Source organism: Cherax quadricarinatus, chromosome 60 (assembly GCF_038502225.1).
Source record: "Cherax quadricarinatus isolate ZL_2023a chromosome 60, ASM3850222v1, whole genome shotgun sequence".
NCBI classification, from domain to species: domain Eukaryota; kingdom Metazoa; phylum Arthropoda; class Malacostraca; order Decapoda; family Parastacidae; genus Cherax; species Cherax quadricarinatus.
This window is the reverse complement of record NC_091351.1, coordinates 14634809-14656803: the sequence shown is the minus strand read 5'-3', so window position 1 is coordinate 14656803 and position 21995 is coordinate 14634809. Positions and strand designations below refer to the sequence as shown.

General features: G+C 42.3%; 1 protein-coding gene across 1 annotated transcript in view; it reads right to left on the bottom strand.

The window, feature by feature from the left end:
* LOC128694392 (adenylate cyclase type 2-like) overlaps positions 1–21995 on the bottom strand; it is a 164039-nt gene that overhangs the window by 61957 nt on the left and 80087 nt on the right. Inside the window, 3 exon segments of the mRNA XM_070097974.1 lie at positions 3743–3998; positions 4790–4957; positions 18481–18635. Of these exon segments, the coding sequence (XP_069954075.1) occupies positions 3743–3998; positions 4790–4957; positions 18481–18635 (579 nt within the window).

The following is a 21995-nucleotide window of genomic DNA, read 5'->3' as shown; positions in this document are numbered from 1 at the left end:
TGTTGCTTTGACAAAGATTGCAGCAGATACTTCCACCCAGTGATGTGCAAAGCTTCAACACAGTTCAGAGAATGTTGTGACCTCAGCTGCCCTGACCATCATGTTAAGGGACGCGGAGCTACAGAGAAAGCAGAGAAAGGGAAAATGAACAGCAATCTTTTTTAGACATAAACAGAAACGATCGGACCAAAGAAAGAGAGAAAAAGGGGGAATGGTACAGAGGGGACAGATGGGCAGCACAATGGGACATACCAAACCAGGCATCAGCCCTAATACACAATCAAATGCAAAGTCAGTCCTGGAGAAACCAGGGGTATGTACACCAGGGGACATACCAGGTAGTACATCACCAGTGGTACTAACCAAACACACAGCAAAACAAAGCATCCCAAATAGTATTTCCTGCTTTATATTTGCAAATAATCAGAGTTTGAATTTAAATAAAAATGACAAAGTTAGTTATGTCAGTGGGCTCCTAACAGAAGCGAATGCCATGTTTGAAGCATTTACAGAAACACACATGAGGGATGTTTTGGACAGAGAGATAAAGATAGAAAACTATAACATGTATAACATGTATAGATGTGATAGAATTAATAAATCACAGAGAGGAGTAGGACTTACGTAAAAGATACTGTTGCACAGAAGTGCTGAATTCTACGAATGATATAGTAGAAATTCTAGGAATTAAAGTTGAAAATAGGAACTTGGTAAATATCCTAGTATATAAACCACCATTAGCAGCTGCTGAGGAATTCACAGACCAGTTAAGGAAAATAGATAGCTATCTGGATAGGCTAGAAAATCCCACACTACTTTCGTTAGTATAACATTGTTCAACGTAATGTTATAGCAGAAATATCTGCGGGAAGCAGCCTGACTCAACAGGTACATACCAGGGAACTTATGACGCTTTGTGAGAAGTACTCATTAAACCAACAGATAATTGATCCCACTAGAAATGAAAATACTTTGGATTTGATATTCACAAACAACAATGAGCTAATCAGAGACATAACAGTTACAAAAACAATATACTCTGATCGCAACATCATAGAAGTTCAAACAAGTATTAACTCAGGGTTAGGGAACTGCGTCACTAATGTTAGAGACGGGATGTTCAGTAAGTTTAATTTTAACAACTATAGAATTGACTGGGAAAAATAAACCAAGAGCTACCAGACATATCCTGGGAATCAGACATGAGCGACCTAAATCTCCACCATTGCCTAGAGAAGCTGAATATAGAAGTATACAAAGTATGTATAAAGCACGTACTACCGAGGAAACCCAGAAGATCAGATATAGAGAGACAGAGTGTAGGAAATGGTACAGGAGAAAACAGGCTATTAAATTGCTTAGAAACACAATTATGCTACAACAGAGGAAAGATAGTCTAAGCCGAAAGATCGCTGAATTAGAGCATAAACTTAGGATGTCATACCTAACAGAAGAAGTACAAAGGGAACAAAGGGTCATACAGGATATTGCAAGAAACCCAAAATATTTCTATTCTTATGCAAAATCCAAGCTATGAACTACCTGTATAATTGGACCATTATTGAGCGGAGATTCATATACTGACGATGAACAGGAAATGAATGAAATCCTAAAAGAACAGTATGAGTCGATGTTCAGCAACCCACTAAATGACAGCAAGGTATAAAATGCAGAAACATTTTTCACTTCAGCAGAAGGTCGCGCAGACCACCTAACTGACATTAGTACAAATCCCATAGATTTCGAAAAAGAAATGGAGAAAATACCCATTCACTCAGCACCTGGACCAGACTCATAGAATACTCTATTTATAAAGAAGTGCAAAGTACCACTAACACGAGCCCTCAGACATAGCTCCTTTGCATCAGAGAGGTAGTAGAGCACTAGCTAAAAATTACAGACCAGCAGCTCTAACTTCTCACATCATAAAAATCTTCAAAAGAGTGATGAGACGGCAAATTACAAATATCATGAACCAGCTTAACCAGCATGATTTTAGAGCAGGACGATCATGCCTGTCACAGCTGCTGAATCTTCGATTTACATGACCAGAGCTGCGGTAAGATGGGGGAAGGAAGCGGGATGGGGAAGGATAGAAATACTGGAAAAGGATGGGAGGGAGGAGGAGAGAAGGGTTAGAAAGGCAAGTGGCCCAACCACTTTGGAGCAAATTGTACAGATGTACTGCAGACATTGATGGAGAGGGATGAGAGACTCCGGTACTTGGCTCACTGGGAGGGGTGTCGAGGGCGGTGGCAGCAGAGAGGCAGGAAAGGTCGAGAAGGTAGCCACTGGAACGATCTGCACAGTAATTTATTGGTGGAAGGCTTGTTAAAGTATTGTTCCGTTTTGGAGAGAGTTGAATTTCATTACTGAGAGATATCTCACCGGTAGGAGACTTGGACCTGTCTCGTATAGGCCAGTAGGCCTGCTGCAGTGTTCCTTCTTTCTTATGTTCTAATGTAAACAGAAGTATGGTATTTGTTCCAGGATCTTTAAGGACGTGGGGTATTGTTTCGATGGTGGAGGCGTGTGTGGCATTACAGGTGAACTTAACTGACCCGTCCAGGAGAAAATTTCAACTGAAAATTTCAGCTGAACTATTATGACAGAATTACGGAGGCATTAGAAGACGATCAAAACACAGATGTGATTTACACGGATTTTGCAAAGGCGTTTGGAGTGATTGCGCACAAAATGAGGGCCCTGGGATTTACAGGGAAGGTAGGCAGAAGGATTTTCGGGTTCCTAACACACAGAACACAAAAAGTAGTAGTGAACAGAGCAAGATCCAGCATCAGCGAGGTCAAAAGCTCAGTTCACCAAGGCACTGTCCTGGCACCTCTGCTTTCTCATCCTCATAGCAGATATAGATAAAAACACCCGTCACACTTTTGTATCATCATTTGCAGATGACAATAAAACAAGCATGAAAGTCACTACGGTAGAGGACAGTGAAAAATTACAGGAAGACATAAGCAGAGTTTTCCAGTGGGCAGTGGAGAACAACATGACGTTCAATGGTGATAAGTTCCAGCTGCTTAGGTATGGAAAGAACGAAGAACTCAAAAGGAACACTGTATACAAAACTCAAGAGGGTCACCAAATAGAACGAAAGGAACACGTAAAAGACCTAGGAATAATTATGTCAGCGGACCTTTCTTTTAAAGACCATAACAAGACAAATATCACGACAGCCAGGCAGATGACGGGGTGGGTATCGAGAACTTTCAAAACAAGGGAAATAATGCCGATGGTGACACTCTTCAAATCGCTAGTGCTCACTCATTTAGAATATTGCTCAGTGCCGACGGCCCCGTTCAAAGCAGGAGAAATATCAGAGCTGGAACAAATACAGAGATCATTTACGGTTCACATTGAGCCAGTAAAGCACCTAAATTACTGGGAACGCCTTCAAGTCTTGAACATGTACTCATTGGAGTGGAAGAGAGAGAGAAATACATGATAATATATACCTGGAAAGTACTCGAGGGCCTGGTTCCAAACATGCACACTGCCATAACAACATACTTGAGTGAGAGATATGGGAGGAAGTGTAAAATAAACCCAGCGAGGAGCAGGGGTGCGTTGGGGACAATTAAGGGTTCCAGACTATTCAACATCTTACCAGAAGATATCAGAAACACGGCTGGAACAAGTGTAGACGCCCTCAAGAGGAAACTGGACAAGTTGTTATGCAAATGCTGTAGCAGTGAGTTAAATTTAATTTATCATCACTTACCAGGTTAATGAGAGCGCAGATGTAGAGTAAGCTACAAATAAACAGGAAGAGCATAATCCTCACTCCTATGGAGGTAACTATGGTCATGTAGGTGTCGTAGAAGAAGTTGGTGATGGCGTATCTCTCGTTGGTCTCACACTCTGAGTCGTTGTGGGGGTCGACGTGGTGCTGGTGTATAGTGGAGACCCAAGCTAGCGAAACCACTATTGCCAGGGAGGCCACGCACACCACTCCACACCGCCAACCCAAAGTATTCCTGCAGGCGAGCATACGCAGGCGAATTACTAACAGAAAAATTGGTCAGTGATCGGGTCGCAATTAACTTCGGTGGATGGAACCTCCAACACTCCTTCCACTAAACAGCCTATACGGATTTTAATTTATTATCTTAAAACTTTGTATACATAATAGGTATGTCGAACATATCTAAAACATGACAATATTAATGATTACATATAATGAAACTCCACCACCTCTCCAACAGACAACTGAAACACATACACAATAACACTAAATACATCCCTAACACATCGTCACACAAGATCCACCTTAACACAAGATGTGCTGTGGCCTAAACACATTCCTACAACTTTATAAACATTAGATATTCATAATACAGATAATTACACATTAGATTAATTATATGATTGCAATGACAATCCTATGCGGATTTACGGGTTTATGAAATACAACCTACAGGGACGTGCATAAATGGAAAAATTCAGAGCTAAAAGTATCCTACAAACTGTAATTTAAATTATTATGAATGACTTAGATCAGCGCTGTTTCGTTACTTTCCGGGACTTCTTCGAATGAAAGATGATTTTTTTCCCGAGAAAACCATGTAATGTTCTCACTTTTAAGATGCTACTCACAACAGCCGACAAACTCTTAGGCATTTACTGCTAGGTAGATAAAGGCAGCAGATGTAAGGAGACTAGTCCGGTCTTTCTTAGTTGTGAACCGAACTCTCTATCACTGAGCCAGGAGTATAGGAACTATGAAGAACAAAAGTGTGGACCAAATAATACAGTAGGAAACACTTACCCGGGCATGAGAGCCTCCTGTATGATGAAGACTGAGGTGAATATGAGGAGGGCAGAGAGAATGTAATACTTGAAGAGTGGGTCTGCCTGCTTCAGTAAATCTGCCTCCCACTTCTCCTTAGTGAAGAACAGTATTAGCGGGTGGATGCCCTCAGGATGGAACCACTGGCTGCAAGATAAGGACTGTTTAAGATGTATTAAAATCACAATGCCATGGCTTGAACAACTCGTATGATTCCCACAATCTGGAGAGGATAATTTAAACCATGTTTCGTTCCCTCGTAGACGATTATCAAGTCCGATGTTTGTAAGGAAAAACGTCCAGGTAATGTAAATTAGGTATATTAGGGAAGTATGGTAGGTAATGGTCGTGTGTCAGCGTCCATAAGTGACTCTACTGCCAGTCATAATCAGCACGAGACTACGCTTCTTCCTACACTTTCTCCCACCTATCACCAGAGCTACCTAGCACACCACCACTATAATTACTTAGCTATAATTTACCTTTTTGTTTATTTGTTATTATAATTTTTTCTTTAGTAATTTTCGTAAGAGTTTTGTCAATTCTCCGACAAGTTTGTCTCTGTGCAAGTTTACTATATTTAGTTTTAACATTATACATTAGGAATCACTTTAAGAGGTATCCAGTAGGATTGTCGTATATGACAAAGTGTGTCAGCTACCCCACCATGTAACACGTTACTGTGGGCGTTTTGCACAATCAGTTTTGTTAGCCAATGATTCTTGGGGATCAATATTGGATGTATGGCTTCTTTAGGTAGTGAAGAATTATGAATTCTTCCTCGACATCTTATAATCTTTTCTGAGTCGAGATAAAGTCCTAAAGAATTAATCATAACAGGTTTCTTTGGGGATTTATCTTGTGTTTCCAGAAATTTATATTCTGTAGAGAAAACATCTTTCTGTATTAGTTTCATCCAGTATTTAATGGGTTCAAGATATAATCAGGTTTTATTCCTTTAATGAATTTAAAGACAAGAGCTGTAACTCTTAAGAGTTTACCCAAAGATGAGTATTTAGATCCATCAATGACTATTTCTGTTGTGTCTGCGGTATTTACACAACTTATTTCTGCTGTGTTCAAGCAGACTGTTTCTTCTGGCATAATGTGAGCTTTTTGCTGAGGCCAGTTATTTTCATTAGAGAGCCAGTTCGGTCCGTGCAGCCATAATTTATTATCCACAAATTTCTTGAGTGGGACACCACGTGACAACATGTCAACTGGATTCTCTTGGGTAGAGACGTGAAGAAAGAGATAATCTCTCTGCATCTCTTTTATTTCTGCTACTTTTTCTGTACATAGACCAGCTTACTCTTATTATTTCTTAACCACTGGAGAACTGCCTCATTATCACTCCAGATCACGGTTTTCTCAATAGTGAGATGATCAAGTACTTTGTTGAGATAGACAGCTAATTTTGTACCTACATAGAGTGCTGTCAGTTCCAATTGTGGTACTGTTCTGACCTTCAAGGGTGCTACCCTGGCCTTTGAAGTAATTAGTGTACTTCCTTCAGCATTACTCATGTAAGCTACAGCGCCATAACCTCTGGTTGACGCATCACAGAACACATGTAATGTGTAATTGTTTCCCTCTTGACCTATTTGTCTGGGAAATGTAATTTGATGAAGTTGCTTAAACTCCCTGGATATTTCATCCCATGCTTGACTCATTACTAGAGGCAAGTTCTCATCCCATCCAATTTTGAGCTTCCATGCATCTTGCCTAAGCATTTTACCCTTTATGGTAATTGGTGAGACGAGTCCTAGAGGATCAAAACATTGTGATACCTCTGACAGTAAACTACGTTTAGTGAGTGTACTGCATGATTTATTGTTTATCTTTTTGAGACTCAAAGTATCTTCCTGTGTGTTCCAATTAGGTCCCAGCATATTGTTGCAATCAGGAATTTCAGCTTCAGGGAAATCTTCTTTGATAAGTTCCCTTAATTGCTTTGAATTTGTATTCCACATCCTTAGAGGCATATTTGCTTCCTTCATCTCCTTGTTAGCTTCTCTGTATAAGGATTTCAAATCCTCCTCTTTATTCACAGTACCTTGAAGATTGTCCACATAGAAACTTTTCTTTAAGACTTCTTTGAAGGGACTTTCAGATTTCTTCAACTGTGTATTTAGAGTAGCTTCTAGTAAGAATGGAGAGGATGTTGCACCAAATAATACTGATTTGAAACGATAAGTTTTCACAGGACTTTGAGGATCATGTGGATTTTCAGGCCACAAGAATCGAGTATAATCTCTATCTATTTCTTGTAGTCCTACTCTTAAGAAAGCTTTGGAAATATCAGCCGTGTAGGCATATGGGTTTGTGCGAAATTTCATAAGCACGTCTCCAAGCTTCTCATTTAGTGAGGGTCCGGTCATCAGACAGTCATTAAGACTTGCTACATCTTTATTTGCACGTGCGCTGCAATTATATACAACACGTAGTGGAGTGGTTTCAGAATCTTTTCTGACTCCATGGTGCGGGAGATAATGAGCTTCTGTCTTCAACTTATCTTCGACAATTTCCTCAATTAATTTATTGTCCAACTGTTCTTGTATGATATTATTATAAACAGTCAGTAGCTCTGGATTCTTCCTGAGCTAATGTATTTGTGCTTTCATCTGTCCGATAGCCATGCGATAATTGCTAGGCAGATGTGGTGGATTTAATTTCCATGGTAATCTAACCCAATACTGTCCATCTTTATATTTGACAGTGTCCAAATATTGGTTATAAATCTGAGACTCTTGTGGGCTCGGTTTATTTACATCAATACCTATCGCATCTAAATCCCACAACTTATCAACTGGTTCATTCATTTCTTCCAGTAATGATAATTTTTGCTGTGGTTCATGATCAGCGGTTATTCTCGTAACTAGTACATTTTCCACTGAATCAATATCAGCTTCTTTCCCACTTTGAGAGGGAATGGGACCACATATCATGTGGCCTCCTGCTGTTTTCAGCAAGTGAACATCATGTTTACTTACTATATTTTGCACTTTTGTGCAATAATCACTTCCAATGATTAAATCAATTGGACTAATTGTGTCCGTCTGTATGTCAGGACAGGCTAACTTGACCTTAGCTGCTTTCAGTGCTGCAACTGTTTCTTTTAATCCCTGGATCTGCACAGACTTAGGCAAATCATCTACTACCACAGCTTCTACTGTCTTTTTCCTGTTTCCTAGACCAACAGTGATTCTGGCTAGGTCATATGTCTGTTTACCAGAATTGTGGAAAAAAACAGCTATATCTAACTGTATTTTGGCATAGGGTTGTTTATTCAGTTTCTGCAACACTGTTCTTCTTATGAAGGACCTTTCTGAGCCTTGATCAAATAGTGTTAGCACATTGGTTTTGTGTAATTTATTAGATAACTCAACTCGAGCTATCGGGAGAGCAGTTGCTTTAAACTTATCTCTCACATTTAATGCTGTTGCTTGTTGACTTCCTGATTCTGTGGAAGTTTGCTGCTGTTCAGCAAAAGTATTTGGGCATAATGCTGTATGATGCATACCCTTGCATTTAAAACACTTCTTCAGTGAGCATTTTCCTCCCTTGTGTTCACCTAAACACTTGATGCACCTTTTCAGCTGATGAACACGTTGTTTACGTGCCTCCATTGATGTGTATTGAATACAATACTGTGCCCAATGTGTTCCATCACAAAGTACACATTTTGGAGTACGTTTATGTGTGACAGTCTGTTTACTGTCTGTTGTATTCACAACTTGATAAATGCCTGTATGGGATTTCCCATTCTGTGGTTTAGTGGGAGTAGTTATACTCCTTTTATACTGAGTTGAAGATTTGTTATCTACGGGATTTGTGGATTTTTCATCTTGTCTCGTTGCTTGCATGCATGAAACTATTGTTTGTAAACCATTGCTAATTTCTTCACAAGTGAAATAGCGTTTATTGAACATAATATTTAATCGTTCAATAGTTTGTGGTGACAACTTACCTTGTACAATACCACTGATAAACCAATCACATTGCCTTAGGTCATATTTAGCACCTAGAGATCTGAGACTATTGTCTAATGTGATTCTAAATGCCTGCAAGTCTGAAAAACAATGTTTGGGTGGCTTCAAACTTGATATTAAGACTGCATGTCTAACTCTAGCCTTGTCATCATCAAAGTAATTGTCTGCTAAGACACGTAAGGCTATTTGATAATTGCCTTTAACCACCGGAAATGACTTAATCAGTTCATAGGGGTCTCCCTTCACAAGACATTTAAGGTAATTGAACTTAGCAATCTCATCTATGGATTGAAAACCAATAATGAATTCTTCATAATTATGACCTTGGAAAATAGGTTAGGTTAGGTTAGGTAAGGTTCGTCAGGAAACAGGACAAATGTTTCCTGACGTGGGTCTTAGTCAGATGATGACCCGCCTTTGGAGATTTTGGTCATCTGACCGAGGCCTTCCGCTGGCTTACCGGTCCACCCCTTTAAAAATTATGGTCATTTATAACCATTGTTAAAAAAAAGGAAAATAGGTAATGACAATGTAGGTAAGCTTGGTAATGGGACACTTGTTGTTGTTACAGGTGTAACAGGTGTTTGACCACTAGTTAGAGTAGGTCTCTGTGACAGAGTTTTGCGGCAGATAGCTTGTACTCCTGTCCACCTTAATTGTTGATTACTAAAGGTATCCAAAACATTTTTAATTTCATCCTCAGACGGATCTGATTCAAGAAATTCCTTTTCATAATGTGTATAGTCTGAATTAATTATTTTCAAACGTTGTGTAAGTAATTAAAATTTGACCTCAAGATCATCAAAATCTATGGTTGTATCTTGAGTTAATCCTATACAGACTGAAATTAGATTTTCTAATTGTGTAATCTTAGTCTGTAAAGACTGAAACTGACTCAAGAAATCGTAATGACACGATTGCAAACAAACCATACCCCCGGCCGGGATTGAACCCGCGGTCATAGAGTCTCAAAACTCCAGCCCGTCGCGTTAGGGCTGGAGTTTTGAGACTCTATGACCGCGGGTTCAATCCCGGCCGGGGGTATGGACTGAAACTGAGTTTTCAAACAAGCCATTTTAATGGTATATCGAAAATTCTAGCGCCACACTTAGAGTGTTTAAAAACACTGTACTGCTATAAACAGCTGAGTTTTTGTTATGCTTAAGTCAGCAATAATCGAGTCAGACACTACTGACCCACTAATTTTAACCTCTTTTTTTATATTTTATTTAAAACATGACATTACAACCTCTTTTTTTATATTTTATTTAAAACATGACATTACAAAAATATAATATATAAAACTCATTTAAGGCTATAAATTAACACAATCCTACCTACAGCTAACATTACACACCACACTTACAACTCCGTGTGGGTACACCCCCCCCCCTCCTTGCTCCCTCATCCTATCACTTAACCCAAACCTGTTGGAGCTACTCAACAGAATTACATGATATGAACAACACTTTTATATACACATCCCTCGAAATGGTACTTAATAATCGACTACAGACCATGCAATTCATTGCACTGAACATATTATACAGACATATTACCCCCTCCCCCCCCCTCGTGGTTATCCAACACCCCACTATTTACAACCTAACATACTATAAACAATGAATGTTGCCTAATCTAAAGTCACACAGCAATGATCAAAACATTAATTTATGTAATTGTCCTAATGGTTCAGTTACATAACAATATGTATTACACAACAATGGTGATTTAGAAAAGTCACAAAGACATACAAAATGACTACAAAACCATAAGAATAAACTTAGTCTCAAAATCCAACACATGTAAGCTTCTACACATTTAAACATGCAATTCCAGTGTTAAAAACAATAACACAGCTTCAACTATAACATTCAAGCACTATACAGCTTATATGGACATAACATAGTGCTATTGACAACAGTACAATACAACATAAAATATAACCATGACATAAGTAACACATAAATACTGTGCCTAGCACGCACCTAACCACAAAAACCTATAACACCACTGTTGCCCAACATTAACCTCTTTACTCTCAAAACAAAACTGAAAATTGCAGATCACCAGTGACGAACAATAATGCACAGACATTAATACAAACATATCACATCATATCTCTGGACACCGTGCATGATCACAGCATCAACACTATGCAGTGCAAGGCACCTAGAAAACAAGTTGGAGCAAATACATGCAATTATTATAGCAAAACTCCAAATTACAATGTCATTACCGTAAATCAATATTACCACATACAATATGTATAATAAGTGTATAGTCCAGTCACACAAAAAACTGGCCAGCTCCACAGGTGCTAGCACCCGTGGTCCACATATTATTCACTCACGCATCACTCATCCAACACTCACGCAAACATTTGCTGTCATCCATTACCAGGGAGGCGACCCTGTTTTCACCCATGACTTCCCTACCCCAGCAACACTTTCCAATCATACCCTCCCCTCCCTCGTATATTACAAGTCTAATAAAACCTGTAACGTAAGTTGCCTATATCCCTCTGAAAAATCCTTCACCCACCTCCTCCCATAAATTTCCTTATTTCTACATACCGTTTTATAGAACGTTACCGCTAACACCCTCCTCTTCACCTCAGTAACCTGTTTCCCCCGCAATCCCCACACTATATAGATATAATCTGCCATAATGTATCCCACAGCTCTGATTACACTTTCCTCCCAACCCCCCACGTCGAGACTTAATGCTCTCAATACAGAAATTCCTTTACCTCCTATCCTATTTATCACCCTATTTAACCACCCCTTGACACTCCTCATTCCATCACAAAAATATACTACATGAAAAGCCGACTCCTCCCCACCACATATCCCACACTCCCCCCCGTCAACGACTCGTCTATCCCGTAGAACCACACCAGACGGTAAAATGCCGTGCAGAAAACGATACATTACATCCCGAACACGAGGTTGCAGCCTCATCCTACTCAACCTATTCCATATACTTCCCCATGCATACATGGGGAAAATTCCCTCTACAGGCGCTACAACCCTCCCTGCTAACAATCTACACAACCTACCTATTTTAACCTTTGCTGGCTCTCGATCCCACGCCAGAGCCCTCAACACAGTTTCACACTCATGCAACTCAACTCCTGTATACATCCGTTGCAATCTGTTATGGATCCTGGCCAACCCCCCCCACCCACACTTTCCCTCATCACCTCCCTTTTAATGAAGACACATTTGACCCTCCGCTTTAAGTCCAGCAATCCCAGCCCCCCCCTCTTACTTACAGGTAACATTACCACATCCCTTTTAATCCAATCACAGCTCGAACCCCACAAGAATTTAAAAACCTTCCTAAGTATGTTCGTTATTGCTGGCCCAGTAATGGGAACACGGCTGCCACGTGCCATACTTTGCTATACAGTAAGATATTAATAACAATGGCACGCTGCACAAGGGTCAAATGATAAGGTCGCAATGCACCCAAGCGTCCCTGAATCCTTTCTACCATCCTAAGCGAGTTTTCTATGCGTGCCACAGTTAAATCGTCTGCATAAATAAGACTGCAAATTTATAACGAATTCACCTGCCTCCTCACAACTGCACTACCCCAATCAACCCTACCCGCCCAAGCTCCTAACCCCATGACCATGGATTTATCTGAATTTACCCTCATACCAGTTGCCCCTGCGAACATTTGTACTACCCCATCTAATGTGTCCATTGACATCCCCTCCCTGATCAGAACAGTTGTATCATCCACATACCCAATTAAAACTGGCCAAACCCTCGCAACCTCACACCCTGGCCCCTCTATGTGACACATACGCTGCTCCATCAATCTATAAAAGGGGTCCTGTACACACGCAAACAATAATTGTGACATAGGACACCCCTGCCTAAGTCCCCTACCCATTACAATCTTCCCACCCAATCGACCATTAATCTGTACAGACCCTCGCCATTGCACCTCCATACAACACCTCAACCCAACCCACTATTTCTTCCCCAAACCCCTGACCCCTGAGGATGGCTTTCAATGCTTTCCGATCCACTCTATCGTATGCCCCTTGCCAATCGAGCGCCACCAAACTTCCCTCCCTCCCCCCCTTTTGCCTCCACGAAATCCCTAAGTAACCCATGCCCCTCCACCATAGACCTCCCTGGCAAACCAAACTGAGTTTTTGATACTACCCGCCCCACCACACACTTGACCCGATTTCCCAAAATCTTCGCAAACAATTTATAATCTGCGCATAACAACGAGATCGCCCGGTAATCCCGAAGTGTATGCTGCCCCTTACCCTTCGGTACCAATACAACGACAGCCGTTGCCTGCTTCTCACCCAGCTCACCTCTCTCCTTCATGCAATTTAATAACCTAACCAGAAAATGCCTCAATAATTCCCAATGCTGCTGATAAAACTCTGCCAGGAGTCCATCAATTCCCGGTGCTTTGCCCTTTCGCATTCCACTTAAAGCCCTCCATATTTCCCCCTCAGTTATTTCCCCACCCAGTGCTTCCCTATCACTGTTACGCAACTGACATACCACACTCCCACACACCTGTTCTAAAACCCCATCCTCTACCCCTTCTCATTGCCAGTACTTCTCATACCACTTGTCAGCAAATGCCCCCATTCCTTCCGTAGCTTGTATGACCTGCCCCTCCCTGTACCCTCCTATCGACTCATGAACCTCCAACCATGGAATAGTCATTGCCTGCTGTCTTTGTTTCTGCCTACGCAATACGCACAATGAAGGTCTATCGCCCCATAACACCTCTTCCACCCCCGCCTGTACCCGCACTGCTTGGAACCTCTCATCCTATACCTCACGCAGCCTCCCTTTAATTGCCATAATATCGTCCATTGGATAAGTGCCCGCCACCGTCCCCCTCGCATAACAACCCCGTAATCTATCCTCCAAATAGTTAGCAAGCCCATATTTTAAAGAATTGATACGTTTCCCTTCCTTTACGTAATATTGCTTAATCCATTCTTTAGCCACACCATCCTACCACATCACCACATCCTCTACCCCATTTATCTCTGCACGTAACCCCTCCCACAGCGTTGCAAATCCCTCTATCCCCTCCTCATCACCTAACACACTTGTATTTAATTTCCAATAACCCCTAGATATACCTGCTAGTGACTCCCACGCCAACTCTGCTACTACCGCCCGATGATCCGAATAAGCTACTTCTATTGTACGGAAAAATGTCAACCCAACCCCTTGAGATATATACAGCCTATCCAACCTAGCAGCGTAACCCCGTCTTACAAAAGTGTGCTCTACCTCCCACGCCCCTCCTCCAACCGCATCCCACAACTGAATATCCCTCAAAAGATCTGGCAAGGCCGCCGACACGTGCCCTACCCCTTTTGGTTCCACGTCAGCCCTCCTAATAACGCAGTTCCAGTCCCCACCAATGACGGCCACTGCAGGTAAACCACGTAAGAAGAAAACTAGTTCTTCACATACAAAATCCCTTTTTACCCTCACATCATTTTCTGCTGGTGCATACACACTTACAAAAGATACCCTCTGCCCCATCCACCACACATCAACGCGCAATAATCTTTCCCCCCTCCCCCCTCACTTCTTAGCAACACAAACGGGCTTGCCTCCCTGATATATATAGCCACACCACCTTTCAGACGTGCAGATGGCAGAGTCATGACCTGAAACCCCTCCACCTCGAGCACTTTTCCCTCCTTGAAATTGTGTTCTTGCAGGAACACTACATCCACCCTATATTTATACAGAAACATTCGAAACCATTCCTTCTTCACACTATTACACAGTCCATTTACGTTCACAGTCATACACCTAAGGCCTCTTTATAGTTTCCAACCCTTCCTCCTCTCTTCATTCATCCCAGGGCCTCCTGCCCCAGAGCCAGCACAAGGCTTCACACCATCAACCCCCCCCCCTTTTTTTTCGATGCCTCTTATCGTGACTACTTCGACATTGCTCTTCCTTCCTCCCAGACCTCTGCGCCGGCGTCAGGACATCATCTGAGTCTGACGCCGCTGCTCTCTTCCTCGTGATGCCCTCTACATCCATGTTATCTTCTAAGGTTCCCTCACGATGTACCTCAACCTCCACCACGCCTCGTTCCACAGCACACGGCGACAACTCGCTCTTACTAGTTGGCCCGTCAACCCAGCTATGGTTTTTATCATTACATTCCTCTACAGGCAACGCTGTGCCTCTCACCAGCTCAGGAACAACATCCTCTGCAGGCGGCGTCAATGTCCTTAACACTTCCTGAAGCTCTTCCTCTAGAGCCTGCACCTCCTCCTGCACTTGCACTTCTGTACTTTTCCCTTGTCTAGTAACAGATCATTTTACATCACAGCTTACCTCACACATGCCAGTCTCCTCTTTGGAATCCTCCACCTCTTCACTCCACAAGCGCCCAAGCCCTTGCTTTCGCGTGGGGCTCTCAACAGCTATCATGCTGGTAACTGGTGCTTCACCAGTTTGTGCTGGCGCCCTCCTCAGCTTCACGCACTCTGCCGCCATATGGTCGTACGCCCCACATATTCTGCATGTACGTCTCTGTCCAGCATACGATACCATAACTTGCGTCCTGAAGTCCTCCAACACGACGTAAGACGGTATGGGATGTCTCAGAGTCATCTTCAGGGAAAAGGTACCCTCCGGACGGCCCATGTAAGCACGTGCCGTCCACTTGCCCTTTTGTGCCAGATGTATGGTTCCATATGTCTCAAAAACACTCCTGATGTCAGCCTCATCTGCCTCAAATGGGACATTACGTATCTTAAGCCACGTAAAGTGGCGAGATACGTCAATCAAACGCACCTTCACAGCTGGAGTAGCGTCAAGACTCACGTCTTGGAATCTCGTCACCAAAGACTCGTACACGGACGTGGAATTCAGTTTGACGAAGATTCTGTAAGCCCCATTCAGGGCTACACCATACACCTCATCGTCCTGGATTCCATAGGTCTCCCTAATGATTGTTGGGAGTAAGACTTGCACTGAAGAGGGTGAAATCGCCCCACGAAGCAGCTCAATACCAATGGTATTTACACGCCTCCTCACACTCAGCACCATGTTGATACAAGGTAGCTCGCCTGAAAACAGCAGAGGGGTGCAGAGCACAACCGCACTCTACCGTGGTCAGGCAGCGAATGCAAGTTTAACCTCAGGGTCAATGACCATGAAGGGTACAGAGTACATATGGCTGGTGTTTATGGCTTGAGTTTGCTGTGTCAGCCTGACCATGATGATTAATCGTAAATAACGATGTTATACACTTCATTCACTATACACTATAAATGTCACTGTATAACTGTAAATCACATGTGAATATTTCTTACGCATATATAAATGTCACTGTTAATATGTATTTGAAAGCTTACACTTTATATATAAGTTCCTTTAATATAACAGGTATATCTATAAGAAACAAACTTTAACACAATCTTGTCTCTTAATTTCTGTCTATAAACATTATAAACACTATGTGTATATACACTCAGACAAACTGAACATCAGTTGGGTTGTTGTAGTCAGCGATTTTCGAGATTGGAGCAGTGGATACAGGGTGCCATCCCCCGTTTTCTTGGGTGAGTCACCCAGCTCCCGTTTTCTTTGGGTGAATGCTGGGTGAGCGCCCGTTTTCTTTTCGCTGCCCATTCTCTGTGATTGAGTCTGGAGGGACTCATTTATACTGATTTAAATTGTAAAACACTAGTTTTACAGCTTTTTTCGAAGGACCTTGGCTTGTAGGTTATTTGTACACTGTAGTACAACGTATTTGGACCACAGTGTGGCCTTTATCCGGTTCGAGCACGACCAAAATGTTGAGAAATGGGATTACCAGCTAAGTTTAAAAATAGGGAAACTTAACTTAGAAAGACAGCTCATCGCCTGCACAGCCGTCCATGCAGACGAGGTCTTGAGAAGCTGTCGAAGTCATCTCTCAATGGGCTGTAAATGAGTTATAATTTGTAAGATTATAAATTACCCCTAGGGGGTGTTATGTCAGCATATTTCATTCACTGATGTCTGACAAACTTATGTGTGTGGACTCAAAGGTCCGCATATCACCGGGGTTTATGATAAGTGACTAACTCACGATTTTATACTCAACTGCACAGTCAATAGTAGCACATCACTAGTTAGAACACTTACCTGGGTATATGTATCTGACCCGTAATTACGCCCGGATATCCGTTGAGTTGATTGAAGAATAGTGTTCCTTGAAGAATGTCTCACTACACTCTGTTGGATCCCAACACTCGTTGTTACACTGTTCATCAATAATTGTTCACACAATATCAATGAAGAAGCTGATCACACTTCTCTGTAAGTGTTTATTGTGTTTTGTGAGACACTTGGTTCACACTAATGCACAGATTGTTCTTTGTTGATTATCCTGGCATCAGTGTCACTCTCAGTAGAGTGAAAAGTAATCTGAAGACGCCACAATGTCCCACGCCATCACTGCCCCCAGCACAAAGGAAAAGCTAACCTAGTACTTTTGCTTCCTTGCCACTTCCTCGATGAAGCAAAGCAGAATGTTTAAATCTTGCTGTCTTAAACATAGACAACAATGTCCACTATCTTTACTATGGTAATAAAGTGGGAGCAGGATTTTCCTTAATTGTCCTGCTAAGGTAAGAGATGTACTCTCTCTTATTAAAATACACTCTGCAACACTGGACTGCAAGGAGCAGCGGTCACTTGACCACGTCGATAACTCGTACTGCATCTGCGATCAATTACTCACTGTAGCAGTAAACAAGATGCTTGCCCCTTCTGAGAGGGCTGGGCCCCTCAGGGCTAAAAGGGCTGAAAGGGGCTGAAGGGGGCTGATACCCCCCTCCTGGAGAAAATTTCTCCACAGTGTGTGTGTGAGTGTCGGACGAAAAGGAGAGCAGGATGAGTACATATAGGCAGGAGGTGGTAGTAGTAGTAGTAGTGGAGGGGGAAGGAAGTAGTAGTGGGGAGGTAGTAAGAGGAGGAGGAGCCAGTCAAATACTAAAAGGAGCACTGCAAGGGAGCTAGGTGCCCTATGTATTTCTTCCTTCTTTATTTATTTATTTATCCCCCCCCCCTCGGTGTTCTTGCTCTTACCCTCTGTGGGCACCAGCTCCCTTGCAGTGCTCCTCTTTCTTAGTATTTGACTGGCTTCTCCTACTCTTACTACCTCCCCACTACTACTTCCTTCCACCTCCACTGCTACCACTACTACTACTACTACCACCTCCTGCCTATATATACCCATCCTTCTCTCCTTTTCGTTAGCATGACTTTGTAAATGGTCCAAGTCGGACCGAAACGTCGTCGTAAGCTCCTCTCTTCTATGTGTTGGTTATTTGTGTAACACTGGTTACTGAGAGCGATGACCACTGCTTGAAAAATAAAATATCTTACCTGCATGGGTCCTGGTGGGTTCTTTAATGCTGGCAAAAGGCGATTGATCAAAGGAACTGAAGCTACCTATCGCTTCCCCGGATCAAACCTGATAACCTTCCATTTCCCATGAAAAATAATAAAAATAATCTCTATAAATAGTTCTGGTCCTCTGGGGTACCTTACCCTGCCTGCCTAGAGTAAACTACACTCTGGGGTACTTTACCCCTCCCTGCCTAGTGTAAACTACACTCTGGGGTACCTTACCCCTGCCTGCCGAGTGTAAACTTACTCAGATTTACTGAGGGGCATTTTCTCTATGGCTTCCTCCATGAACTTCTTGGAGTCGACCATGATCCTCTGGAAGTTAGCCAGGGCGTTGTCAGTCACTACCGTCCGTCGCTTCGACGACAGGCTGCTGCTGCCTTCTGTGTGTGTTGACCGCCTCTGTGGAAGTCATGTTATAACATTATACCTGTCAACAGGTCCCAGCACAATTCTGCATGAGGCCTGGTCGCGGACCAGAAATTCAAAATTTTAAATAATCTGTTACTGAAATAAGAACTATTGAAAAAAAATACAGGGAAGTGAAAATAAAGTAACACTGAATGTGAACAGAATTTGTAAGATTTACCTATCGTACAGACAGTAAAGATTCGAGCCTCAGGGAGTAAAAGCCAGAGTGAAGAGTTGGTGTATCTCTCTATGTAACAATCCGTTGTACAAGAATGGTATACAATACCGACAAGATGAAATTAAGACACATGTGCAACATCTGGGTATCTTTATTGCAGACATTTCGCCATCCAGTGGCTTTATCAATACAAACTCCAGGACATAATTGAAGACAGAAGAACTATATACAGAAAGTGAGGTAATCAGTCCCTCAGCCTTGGAGTTGGTGCAAAGAGCACCGTAGACGTGGATGTTCTGGAGTAGAGCAACAACACAACACGGACTCTCAGGTAAGGACCCACGAGGGGCGAGAGGCAAGTGGGGATAGGGCGAAGAATAGACGGTGAGAGGAATGTCTTGAGTCGAAGAGAGAAGAGTCAGGATTAGACCCAACTGCTAAGCCTGGAAAACACTGACGAAGACGACGTAGAAGGCACTGGAACTCTGCAGAAGCTGACTGCATCTTGCTTGATGGAAGAATTGAGACTTGCTGGTGACAGGTGGCTGCAGGCGACAAGGGAGGAGTTTATCGTTGATTGGTCAGTTCATGGAGTTAAGTGGTTACTTCGAGTTGTGACGTTGTTTAGCGACAACTTCTTGTTCGTTGATATCAGATCCATTTACAAGACGTTTAAATCGTTGGATCAGGAGGATCACAAGACGTGTGAGCAAGTGTTGATGGCAGGGATGCTGAGAGCGTTCTTCAATGATCTCTAGGATAGTAGAAAGTGTAATTAAACCAGCACCTTTGAAAGTAGGATCGATGGTAAACTTGACAGTCTTGTTGGTAAGATGAGTGTACAGTTCAGATAACGGCATATATTGACCGTAGCGAGCAGTGATGTAGAAGGTGATTCTTTTCCATGGAGAATAAGAATCTGCATCATCATCAGGAATTGTATCAAGTCGAGAGTCATAAGATGGTGTTGTTGGCACGGGTTTTGCCCTCTTGACAGGTGGTGATGAAGGTGGAGGTGAAGACTCGATGTCGGCTTCAGTACACGAGGAGGAAAATGTTGCTGGTGGCAAGGTCTCTGATTGGTGGGTTTTCATGGGGAGTGATGGTGGAAGAGGCTTTTCATTGGTTGTTGTTGGAGTGGCGTCACTAGTTGGTAGAGATGGTGGAGTTACTGAAGAAGCAGAGGTGGCGACTAAGTCTTTCGTGAACTTGAGAATATCTGCCGATGGTGGAGAAGCTGGAAATGCAAACGATGGCATGTTGTTCAAGGCAAATATCTCGTTGATGGTGGTGTTGAAGGAGCCAGGTACTGCCATGTTCTGCATATGAGCATATAGTAGACAGTAGTGGATCTTTGTTATGTCACATACTGGAGGAGTGACGGTGGTGGTGGAGGCGGGTTGAGTGGAAGCATGATAGAGTTTTGTAGTATCTACCTGCAACTTTGCAATTGAAGCATAGGTTGGTGACTTGGAAGATGATTTTTTTCTGTGCTGCATCTTGAGTTTTCTTCATAATGTCCTTTCGAGTAGGACATTTTGCTGCAAGAGTGTGGTGATCGTTGCTTTTGCAGTTTAAACAAGTTGGTGGAGATGGAGCAGAGGCAGTACAGGAACTAAAAGTGTGGCTCTCACTACCACATATTGTGCAGTACTTCTCGTCTTTAACTGGACAGGTCTTGGTGTTGTGCAGATAAAAATAACAGTTCCACCAATGTTGGATGTAGTGAAATTTTTCAGCTTCGATGTAGGCGGGGCTGATGAAGTAATAGTACACAGCAAAACCTTCGTTCAGAGCAGTGGCTGCCATGTTCACATCAGTGAAGGTGACCTTGAGCATGGACGAAGCATTTGGGATTTTTTGTGATGCTTTCAACGGTGGCCCATGTATTTTGAATTTCAATAGATGACTTGAGTTCAGCAATTAGTAGCGAAGTGAGAATCTTGTCTAGTCTTTTCAGGAATACTGATCTCCTTGCCTTGAGAGCAGGAGAGGACATAACAGTAAATCCTTGAGCAGTAAGAGTAGTGGTGGCTTCAGTAGTATCTTCTCAGCTTCAGCTTCATCGTGACACACGACAATGAAAGCTTCCTTGAGTGACAGAATAGCGTTGAATTTCACTTGCAATCCACCCTGAACGGCAGTTGCAAGAGCAAGCTTCGATGAATCATCAACAGTACCACTGTTGGGCTTGACATTGACACGATTTGCGTAGCTCATCGTACTGCAAATCAAGGATGAAGACGATGGTATAAGTTTCTCTCCCCAACGGGGATCGTAGGGAGACTGAATAAATAAGGAGAGATGCTCTGGCCTGCCGAGGCGAGTCAAAAGCCTTCCCCCCTTCCCCCCCCCCCCATTGCTCTCTTGCTCTCTCTTGATGGAGCAGAGGCAAGGAGCCTGGAGCTTATATACTAACGTCAGGTGGAAAGGGGACGTGTAGCAGACGAGGGCATAGTCACATGTGTCTTAATTTCTTCATGTAACAATCCCCCGAATTCTGATTGCCCACAAACTCTTGTAAATTTGCACTACCCTCCCTAGTTCCGGATCAAACCTATTCAACCATTAAGACACCCTACCTTGCAGTGCCGTATGACCCTTGTGCGTTTAGCTCTTAGTTATGATTATAATAATAACTGTAAATTGACATCAAACGTAAACTATGAGACAGAACTGTTCTCCCGATATGCTAAAGTTATGTACGCAAATTCTGAAAAAAAAACAAGAATTTGGATAAAACTACTTTACAAATGTTATTATTTTTAAATTATAACCTTGATGACCGACCATTATGCAGATGTTAAGCAAGTCTCATAACACCTGCTGCCTTTGTACATGTAACAGTAAATAGGCAACTGGGTCATTAGCAGACTATTCTGTGTGGCATACTGGAGGGTAGTTAATGCATAAAGAAACTCTTAGTCTGTAAGTTAAACAGCGTCAAATATTAACACTAGTCAGTAAGACTGCGAGGCTAAAAGTGTATCTACACGCTTGGTTACTAAGGGTGCACTAACATTTAATAATTAAATTACTGGAAATAAAATTAAAGTAACCTCTCGTTATGGAAAATTGCACCTCGTGCATATATACTGAAATAAAAATTTATTGGGTTATATACTAGAATATATACTAGAGATTCATACCTCTGTGTATACAGAGATACAGAT